Here is a 10596-nt window from a genome sequence, read left to right on the forward strand (position 1 = left end):
ATGGGAGCTGCCCGCCTGATGCCTAACCTTACCCTGTAAGTGTGCTGCCTGCGCCTGGAGTTCTTTTCGTCTTTTTCAACCCCAGGAATGTTGTACCCCCCCCCCCAGGGACTACCATCGGGCAGGTGGGGCAAGACAAAGGTGGGGGATGGGTGTGCCCTGGGGTGCCCACACCTGGAACTGCCTTGTCTCCCCAAACAGGTGCTTGCAGCTATTGATTCTCTGCTGTCAAACGCAGGTAGGCACCCCTGCCTAGCCCCCCAACCCCCAACCTTTCCCACCTCACCTCGAAGGAGGGGAGGCAGGACTGGCCTCCCCTAGCCAAGCAACTGTTGAGGCTTGGAGGGTCAGTTCAGAAGGTGGGTTGGAGACCAGACTGAATCGAAATGGGGGAATAGACTGAGGTTTGCCTCTCAGGTCATTCTAACAACCATCCTGGTCTCTACTCTCTTCATCTCTCTGTGCTGGGTTTCGGAGGGCTGGGGGCCGCGTGTTGTTTATGCCTGAGGGAGTGAGAGCCCTGGGCAGTTAGAAGCCAGTGGAGGCAAGAGTTCAGGTAAGGTTTCTACCTGCAGGCACCTGAAGGGTTTGGGTTCGAAACAACGTGTTCGGTACACTGTCTATTCCTCCTAACATGTTTGGACCTGGGTCTCAGGCACAGTTGGAGTATCCAACCAGGTAGACCCATTACCGCTAGGGTTCCTAGGTCAAGCCTAAAGGTTTGTTTGGAATGGAATTCAGGGCTTACCTCTCCACCGCCCCCACCTCCCACACCCAAGCCTCAGCCCCCAGCTCAAGGCGAGGCCCTGTCCCTTTTTTTTTTTTTTTTTTTTTGTGATCCTTCATAAGAGTGCAGCTATTAAAATGCACTGGTCCAGAACCGCTCTGGGGAGAGATGCTCTGGCTTTCCCAGGCCAGAGGCCCGTTCCTCTTCCCATCCACTGGGGACTTTTTTTTTTTTAAGGTAAATGCCTTTTCAGTAGGAAGGGGCTGCCTCTGAAGCAGTGGGGGGGTGGGAGAGAGACAACACCCCCCTTTTTCCTTCCTCCTTTTTCTCTAGCCCGTTCCAGGCCTTTTGCTTCACACATCTAGGGAGAGTAAGAAGAAAGCCCCCAGCCTGGCAGGGAGGGGGCTGGGGGTGGGTCCAACCTGTTCTAGAAAGGAAATTAGCACAATGGTGCTGCTGGCCTAGGCGTTTATGGCCTGGCTGAGGCCCCATTCAGGACTCAGGGAAGGTGGCAAGGCTGTCCTTTCCCCCTTGAAGTGCCCCTTCACCCCCCTGGGGGGGGGCAACAGGCTGAACCACAGCCATGCTTGAGGGGCTGTCTGACAAGCAGCTGTCTACCGCGGTGGAAGGGGAGGTCCCCCCACAGCGGGAACATGAAAGGAATAGGCGAGGTCCTGTGGGAGAGGGACTTGTGGGCTGTGGGCTGTTGGGGGGGAGGGCGTGGGCTACTTTTGTGAAAGACTTGAAGGGGGACAAGGAGAGGAGGGGGCTTTGGAGGCTGCTATCTGCCCCTGACCTGGAAGAGACTGCCAGGAGAAGGCTGCCCGCCAAGTGGGGCGGACATCCTGAACCTGGGCCAGAAGGCTAAGGCCGAGATAGACAGGAGCCCACCCCAGAGGGAGGCCTGTGAGAGCTAAGCAGTGTGCTTCTCACCACCAGCGCTGCTCTCACGTTTCTCTAGGGTGGGATGCACAGTAGGTCCCCAAGATGTTTCTTATTCGCCTAGAGGTCTGGCAACTCCTGACTTTTACAGACTGGTGCTGGGAATGAGCAGGGACAGAGGAAGGGCTCAACCCTGAGCAGGTCAAACCTCGGCCTTGAGGTTACGAGCACCCCCCTAAGTTGACATAACCCACCCTTCTGTCTAGGATATTGTTTCCTAATACATGCTGAGCTGGGTCTAGCTCTGTCTTGGTCCAAGTGACTGGCCTTCCGCCTGAGAGCATTGTAGTCGGACTTAGGTATTAGCAGCAGGGGAGGGTGTCCCAAGACAAGTCTTGAAGGCTGAGTTGAAGCTATAACCAGCAGCTGGCAGCTGGCACCCTAGAGGGCACCTTGGAGATGGGGCAATGATGTTTCTATCCTACTCAGGTAAGGCTGGGTAAGGCAAAAACCCCAGTGTGAAGATGTGGTACTGGGCAGGCTTGACATATGGTGGAAATGGTTCCTTGAACCATCCTAGGAGGCAGGCTACTAAGTACCTAGGTAACTGCCACAGGCAGGCAGGTGACCATGAGAACAGCTATTGCTTGGACATTTTTAATAAGGACCTAAGAGCCTCCCTCAATGCCCCCCCCCCAGTGGTTAAGCACACCCATTTAACAAACCATCTGCTCTGTGCAGGTGTTCAGGGCTAGAGGCAGAGTTGGGGTGGGGGAGGTGGTCTAGGTCCTGATTAATAGAGCCAAGACCCCAGAGAAAAAGGAAGGGGTTTTGGCTGTGAGGTGCATGTCCCATGCACCTGTCCTATAGAACACGGGGACAGGACGGTCACACAGCCTTGAAGGTTTCTTCCAGCAGCCTGTTATGATTGCAGATGTGTACTGTTTCGTGTTTCCCAAGACTGACAATTACAAGTCTCCCAAATTAACAACTGGTCCATGCAGCATCCCGGGAAGATCGTGGGCAGAGCTTGCACCACACACTGCCGGGCTCACGGCCAGCCCCACTTAACTTAGGTCCTCACCCCTCTCCCCAGATGGGCCAAATGGTGGTGTCATCCAAAGCAAATTGACACTATTTTTCCCTTGGTAATCGCAAAGGGGGAGAATCACCCGTCTCCTAATTTTAACCAGTACGTGAGGGACCAGGGCGCTATGACTGACCAGCTGAGCAGGCGACAAATCCGTGAGTACCAGCTCTACAGCCGGACCAGTGGCAAGCACGTGCAGGTCACCGGACGTCGTATCTCTGCCACCGCTGAGGATGGTAACAAGTTCGGTAAGCCCTGGCCCCTGCCCCAGACAACTTATTCCCACATAGTCTAGTCCCTGGATTTTTCCCCACATTTCCTGGGTCAGGGGGCTTGAAGTATTGATCTGACTTTGAAGGGCAGACAGTTTGGGGAGAGCCCTTGCACAGACATCCCTGAGTGACAGCCCCAATAGACTCGGGTCTTTCTCCCTCTTCCCTGGTCACAGCCAAACTGATCGTGGAGACGGACACTTTCGGCAGCCGAGTCCGCATCAAGGGGGCAGAGAGCGAGAAGTACATCTGTATGAACAAGCGGGGCAAGCTGATTGGGAAGGTGAGGCCCTGGACACAGCAGCAGACAGCTGTGTCTTCCCTACTGGAGGAAGGGCAGGCAAGGCCACGCCAGTGCACCCCACTCCTGCTGCTGACCTAATTCACAAGTCTAAAGCCTGGCCCCTGCTTGACAGGATGAGGTCTTATTTTGACAAGCACCCCGTTCCCCCCCAATCTATTTAATCTTTTTTATTTGTCTAAAGGTTTGTTTTTCTCTTGTGTGTATGAGTGGTTTGTCTGCATGCATGTCTGTGCACCACGTGTGTGCCTGGTACCTATGGAGGTAAGGAGGGATCCCCTGGAATTAAAAGTTACAGATGGTCGTGAGCCGCCACGTGGGTGCAGGGAACTGAACTCAGGTTCTGCTAGAGCGGTCGGTACTCTTAATGACATCTCCCCGACTCCCTATTGATTTTTAAGATACTTATTCCTATCTTATGTGTATGGGTGTGTTATCAGCATTCATATCTAAGTACCACATGCTCATAGAAGCCAGAAGTGGGTGTTTGGTCCCTGTGAACCGGAGCTACATTTTTTTAGCCTCCATGTGGTTGCTGGGAATCAAACTCTAGTCCTCTGGAAGAGCAGCCAGTGAACTGAGCCATCTCCCCCCCACACCCCAAATCTCTATTTAAAAGAGTCCTTGTAGCTCCTGGCCTGCTGAAGGGACAGGGCATCCGCATAAAACCTGATACTGAGGTGAGGAATATTCCCCCAGCAGCGGCCAGGAGGAATTCACCATCCACACGATGTTGTACGTTGATGTGTTTGTGTGGCAGCCATATTTGTGTGCAGCTGAAGCTCTCCCAAGCTCAGTGGGGACCGTAACAGTGACAAGCAAGGCTCACACCAAGCACTGACTGTGTAGACAGCGCCACCCTGCCTTAGAACCAACCAATCTTGATGGCTAGCTCTGACTGATGCTCACCAAATAACCTCTCACTTGTCACCTGTAAGGCAAAGCTTGTGAGGTCAAGGGGGCGGCTATTTCTGACCCCTCTCCTATCCTGTCCCCTTGACAGCTTTCACCCAGACAGCATAGAATTCTCACGAGCCATGTAACCACCCCCCAGCACTGAATTATTATTATCACCCGATCTCGACCCTACCTGTGTGTATCCAAGGGGACTGAGATTCAATGTTCTCTCAAGGCTTCCTCAAGAGGCATAAGGACCAGATGACTTAAGTCCAGCTCTGACTCCAAGCACAGCCTGTATGTTCTACCCACTACTGCCTTGCTAACAAAGGTGCCCGTATCACCAGACAGAACACAATGACTTTTTGCTCCCACATGGGTTCTACAAAAATTAGGCCCAAAGGCAGACAACCCAGCCAGGGTGAATGGACAAACTCCCCTCCTCTGCTCCTTTCTTCCGCAGCCGAGCGGGAAGAGCAAAGACTGCGTGTTCACTGAGATCGTACTGGAGAACAACTACACAGCCTTCCAGAACGCCCGGCACGAGGGCTGGTTCATGGCTTTCACCCGGCAGGGCCGGCCACGCCAGGCCTCCCGGAGCCGCCAGAACCAGCGAGAGGCCCACTTCATCAAGCGCCTCTACCAAGGCCAGCTGCCTTTCCCCAACCATGCTGAAAGGCAGAAGCAGTTCGAGTTCGTGGGTTCCGCCCCCACTCGCAGGACCAAGCGCACTCGGAGACCCCAGTCCCAAACGTAGTCAGGGAGGCCCTAGTGTGCAAGGCTGGGTAGATGCCCCTCGGCAGCCTTTCCTCTCTTCTCTTAACTCATCCAAAGATGGGGGCTGGGGTGGAAGGTGGGGAGCCAGACTCCAAAAGGACCCCCGAGGCCATGAAGTTTCTGACTCCCACTGGGAAGAGACAGTACTTGTGTATCCTAGGATGGGCACCATTCTATGGAGCAGGTTTGAGGCCAGAAGCAGACCCTTGGATAAGAAATAGGATCCCCCTGACCTAAAATGCCTGTTTCCCAGCGTCTACCTAAAATAGGCAGGTCAGCAGATTCCAGATCTTGCACAACTGTGCTCAAATCTTGCTCCCAGAACCTCTCTGATCTGAACCAAATAACCAAACTCTTGGCCAGACAGTAGGGACTTACGGTTTTGTTTCTAAAAACAGAGACAGAAAAAGAGAAACAAAAGCCAGTCACTTCATATTTCTCGCCCCAGGCCTGCGTCCCCACCCCAAGCCCCAGAATAAAACCATTTTCCTGTAACCGGGTCGCTGAAGAAAGGTGGGCAGAACTCAACTGCAAAGTGTCTGGTGCTGGCGGCACGCACCAAGAAGTAAGGTGCTAGTTGGGGAAGATGGGCGCCTGGGCACACAGGTGCTGCAGCCTGCCTGTCCCGCTGCGCAGTACCGCGAGGCCAAGGCTCGCCCTGGTTCGGGGGACTGGCGGCCCCTCCCTCCGCGGGGCTCCGATGTCCAGGCTCACGCGACTTGTCCCGGCTACCTGTAGGAGAGAAGAAAACCCAACCCCTAGGCGCGGCCCTGAGCGACTGCTAGCAGGGACAGGCGTCCTGTGGGGCCCAGGCCGGGGGAGGAGGGGGGGGTGGCAGGATCACAGCCTGGAGACGCCAGAAGTCACCTCGCAGGGAGCAAGATTGCTTTTTTCCGGTGAGCTGGGCTGGAAGTGGGAGGAGGTCTGGGGCAAGCGGAAACGGGCGGGGGTAAGAATGTGTCCCCTTGTTCTTTCCCCACGTCCCCCTAGGGGCGGAGGCGGGGGCACACCTGAGGGCAAGCCTCAATTAGAAGCGGTTGCAGGCTGGGAATGGAGGAGGAGGGCGCCCAGCCCCCACCGCGCTTCTCGGGTGGGCTTTCCCAGAGACTTCCAGGTGTGCCTAGGGGTGGAAACCATAAAACCGCCTTTCCTACGGTACTTCGACTTTTAATCTTGTCAAGGGGAGGAGGTCCTTGTGTCTGGGACCCTCCTCTCAGTACTCTCTACTGCTGACGGAATTCTCAGCCGAAAATTTCCCGTTTACGAAAATGTTGGGAGAGGAGAATTATGAAGAGGGATGAAAGCTAGCCTTCTTCCTCTTCTAAGAATTACTTCAAAAAGCCCAGAAGTTGTAGGGCAAGGGCACTGATGTAGTCCGAACCGGAGGTGGGCTGCAGCAGACAGAACCAACTCAGAGCTGGGACGGAGCCTGACCACCCCCCCCCCAACCCTGGGCCATTTAGAAGGAGGAGCCGACACGGCCAAGAGGGAGGTCCCGCAAGCCTAGGACTGACATTTTCCTTCCAGTTCGTCATAATTGCTTTCACCAGGTTGCTTTTTTTCTGTCCCCCCATCACAAAGAGCGTTAATCCCAGTGAAGACCGCCGGACGTGTTGGGGGTAGTTTTCTGGGGTGTGTGTAGGGCGGGTGGTCTGGGGCTGCAGCTGATACCTGGTGAGTTCAATGGGTCTTTAAAACAGGGGCAACACCCAGCAATTACTAGAGGACAAAGAATTGGGCCCCCAAGGTGTGGAGTATTGGGACTTTGGGGGGCTGGGAGGACTCTGAGAAGGAGGGGGACTCTGATCCCTGATTATTGCAGGAATTTGAGACATTCTTTAAGACTCTAGACTGCCTCTCCAGCCGGGCCTTGGCCCACCCCCACCCTCCCTCTTGGGTTAGAGACAGCTTCAAAGGTGGACTGGGTCCTTTGTCTGGCCTCGGCTTTCTTCTCAGGCCTTTCTCGGCCCCTCCCTCCCTCTTTGACCTCCCCAGCACAGACAAGCCTCTCGGGGCCAGCTCCAGAAAGCCCTCACTGTTTCCTTTCTTGCTTTCTGAGGTGAGGGCCTTCGGGGACAAAGTATGTATGCCAAAGAGTAAAGGGCAACTTTGGAGAGCAGGGTTAGACGGGAGGCCAGGTCGTCTCGGAGAGTCTGAGATCCATCCCTTCCCATCCCTTCCCATCCCATCCCAGGCTGGGCTCAAAACCTACTCCTCACCCCAGTTCTCAGTGTGTCTGCCCAGCAGGCAGGCTTTCTTCCCTAGGTAGCTTTTCAAGTCCCATAGCCTTCTAGACTGGTTTGACAGGAAAACACAACAATGGAGAAGGCAAAGCCAAGCATGGTGGCATACCCATGTCTTCCCAGTCCTCTGGAAGCTAAGACAAGGTTGAGACCCTGCCTAAATGCATACATATATACATGCATATATGCGTACATACATTTGTGCATACATACATGCATGTACATGAAGCAGGTTAAGAGGAATGAGTCCCTAGTGATGAGGGATAATATTGGATATTAGCATAAGGAGTTTGTGATAGGAAAACGGCTTCTCAATGGCTTTCAAATATGTGAGCAGCCCCAGCGGCTTCTGAAAGGGCTCTCTGACAACTGCTTCTTGCTACAGGGGGCAAGCTGGAGCCATCCAGGGAGAAGAGGTGGAGCGGGGCAGCAGAGATGGGACTCCAGTCCTGTGATGTAGCGTTACTGTACTTTACAAATAGTCCACAGCGCTCCACTCCTGTCTCCAAAGGGCCTGGTGTCCATTTGCTTCCAACGCCACACAGCTGATTCTACTTAAGCCAATGGATGGCAGTAGCCAGTGGCCTCCTGCTTGCCTAGCCAGAGTCTTGTTCCAGTCCTTGCCTTGGCCTGCAGTAGACTGTCCTTCCTGGCTCTGCTGTCCTGTTCCTGTAGAGACCTCCCTAAGTCTTTCTGTGGGTTTCTCTCCTGAGTGTTGTCACCTTGGAAGCCATGGGCACCCACTAGCTGTCAGCCCCTTGCATACACTGCTTTAGTAAGGCTCCTTGGCAGGCCTCCTGAGGTTCTATGTAAATGAAGTCTCTGCCTACCCACTTCTGCCAAACATACATCCGGGAGGCCCAGCGCTGTTTACAAACCTCCTATCCAGCCTCCATGTGAAGGTTTTTAAAAAAAAAAAGGAATTATTTATGAGTACATTGTAGCTGTCTTCAGACACACCAGAAGAGGTTCTGAGCCACCATGTGGTTGCTGGGAACTGAACTCAAGACCTCTGGAAGAGCAAGCAGCCAGTGCTCTTAACCGATGAGCCATCTCGCCCCCACCCAAGATTTTATAGACACTAGCAAAACAAGAACACTTGTCCTGTGAGCAGAAATGAGTGCACACACACACCCATACACTAAGTGCAACCCCCTCTGTTTTGCTAATTTTATTATTGTGTGTGTATGCCTGGTCTATGTGTGGACACACTTTCCACAGCATTCGTGTGAAAGAACAGCTGGAGTTGGTTCTCTCCTTTCATCTTTTTTTTTTAATGTTTGTTTTGTTTTTAAAGATTTATTTATTTTATGTGAGTACATTATTGCTGTCGTCAGAAAGCATCAGATCCTGTTACAGATGGTTCTGAGCCACCATGTGGTTGCTGGGAATTGAACTCAGGACCTCTGGTAGAACAGTCAGTACTCCTAACCGCTGAGCCATCTCCTTCCATCTTTATGTGGGTCCCAGCCATCAAACCCAGGTCTTCAGGCTTGACAGCAGCGCCTTTACCAGTTGAGTTGTCTGGCTGGGCCTGTTTTTGTTTACGTGTGTGAGTGTTTTGTCTGCATGTATGTCTGCACACCGTATGTGTGCCTGGCGCCTTTAGATAGAAGTGGGGTTAAATATTCTGAGGTTAGAGTTGTGGGCACTTGAACCACTTGAAATGGGTGCTGGGAGCCCAACCTAAGTCCTCCCAAAGAACAGGAAGTGCACTTAAATGCTGAGCCATCTTTTTAGTCCCTTGGTTTGTGTTGTTTTATTTGTGTGTGTGTGTATGTGTGTGTTTGTATGTTGTGTAACTGATCAGAGGCTGATGTTAGTCCTCTGTCACCTATACATGAATACACACACACACACACACACGCACACACGCACACACGCACACACGCACACAAACATCATAAGCACATACACATATACAGTCTCATGAGACAGGGTTTTACGCTGCAGGGCTCACCATGACACCCAGGCTGACTTCATACTTGCAGCTGTCTTCCTGTCAGCCTCCCAGGTGCAGGGAGTCCAGGTATGAGCCACTACAGCCACGCCCATTCTCAGGTCCGAAGGGTGGTCCACTAGTGTGCTCTTGTCTGGCTACTCTTGTCTTGCTCTATGCTGTCTGTCACAAAGCAGAGGGATGGGAAGCCAGAGCCCTCAGGTGCAGTCTGGGAAGGGATGGTCCTGAGCAGTTACTTTGAATTAAGTATTCATTTCCTCCCTTCGGTCCTGTGCCGAACCTCTGTTAATTAAAATGTTGAAGAAGATGGAGCTCTCGGGGCACTTGAATTTAATTGGAGAGATTAACCCATAAAAGCATGGTTCATTCATTGCATTTTTGGAATTCTCTCTCCTTAAAATTAAGATAAAAGAACATCCAAGTGTGGTAGCACAAGTCCATAGTTCTATGGCTTGGGAGTCAGAGAGTTTCGGCAAGAGTATTTCAAGTTCAAAGCCAACCTGAGCTACTTATATAATGAGACTCTGTCTTAGACAAAGAGAGAGAAAAGGAGCTGGAGGGATGGCTCAGTGGTTAAGATCACTGACTATTCTTCCATCAATTTCTAGCAACCACACGGGTGGCTCACAACCATCTGTAATGGGATCCAAGGTTCTCTTCTGGTGTGTCTGAAGACAGCAACAATGTACTTATCATATATAAAAATAAATAAAATCTTTAAGAAAAAAATCAGTTAAAAAAAAGAAACCCAAATAGTAGATCAGAAGTCTTGGAAATAAAGCTGAGCACCCTGCTTATGTATTTAACACCAACATGTAGGAGGCTTAAAAAGGGTTGGTTGATGAACCTTTGAGGCTGCTCTACGGAGTCTCAAAAGGACAAAAGTTTTGGAAATAAGGAACTGTAACGTACTAAGCTCTAGAGTTCTGCCAGGCAGCACATGTGCAGGCAGGCTCGCATGAACTACCTTAGTTATGATGTAAAATTATTCTTACCCAAGTGCGTCCTGCAGTCAGGGTCCTTGCTGTCTGCAGGGTCTCAATGCTCCTTGCCCAAGCCCGGTATGGTTGGAGCTGAGAGCTTACATCAAAATTAGCTGGAATGTTGGGTCAAAGTATGAAGGTTGGTTTTGCTGCTCTGTGTAGCAAGGAAGAGACTACAAGGAGCTTTGAGACGTGAGGAACTGACTTGGTTTTCTGGTGCTACGTCTTGGGGTCTTAGAAGATAAGAGTCCAGTTTCTAGTTCAGCACTGCTTGACTTGTGGATTGTGACCCCTCTGGGGCTCAAGTAACCTTTTCCCAGAAGTCGCCTAAGACCACTGGGAAACACAGATACTTACATTACAGGATTCCTAACAGTAGCAAAGTTACAGTTATGAAGTAGCAATGAAAATAATTTTATGCTGGGGGGGTCACCACAACATGAGGGACTGTACTAAAGGGTCAC

At 52.0% G+C, this 10596-nt stretch overlaps 1 protein-coding gene across 2 annotated transcripts; it reads left to right on the plus strand.

Annotated features, from left to right (window-relative positions):
* On the plus strand, positions 1 to 4926 carry FGF17 (fibroblast growth factor 17; the record flags this gene model as incomplete). Of its 2 annotated transcripts, none has more annotated exons than XM_080926249.1 (5): positions 1 to 35; positions 202 to 238; positions 2770 to 2947; positions 3148 to 3254; positions 4633 to 4926. In XM_080926249.1, the coding sequence occupies 5 exons, from the start codon at positions 1 to 3 to the stop codon at positions 4924 to 4926; spliced, it is 651 nt and encodes a 216-aa protein (XP_080782375.1). The 2 variants fall into 2 exon arrangements, with proteins under 2 accessions (XP_080782375.1, XP_080782376.1); XM_080926250.1 differs by having other exon boundaries at positions 2803 to 2947.
* Positions 4927 to 10596: the final 5670 nt, after the last annotated feature.

Source organism: Micromys minutus, assembly GCF_963924665.1.
Source record: "Micromys minutus genome assembly, chromosome: 12".
Lineage (NCBI taxonomy): Eukaryota > Metazoa > Chordata > Mammalia > Rodentia > Muridae > Micromys > Micromys minutus.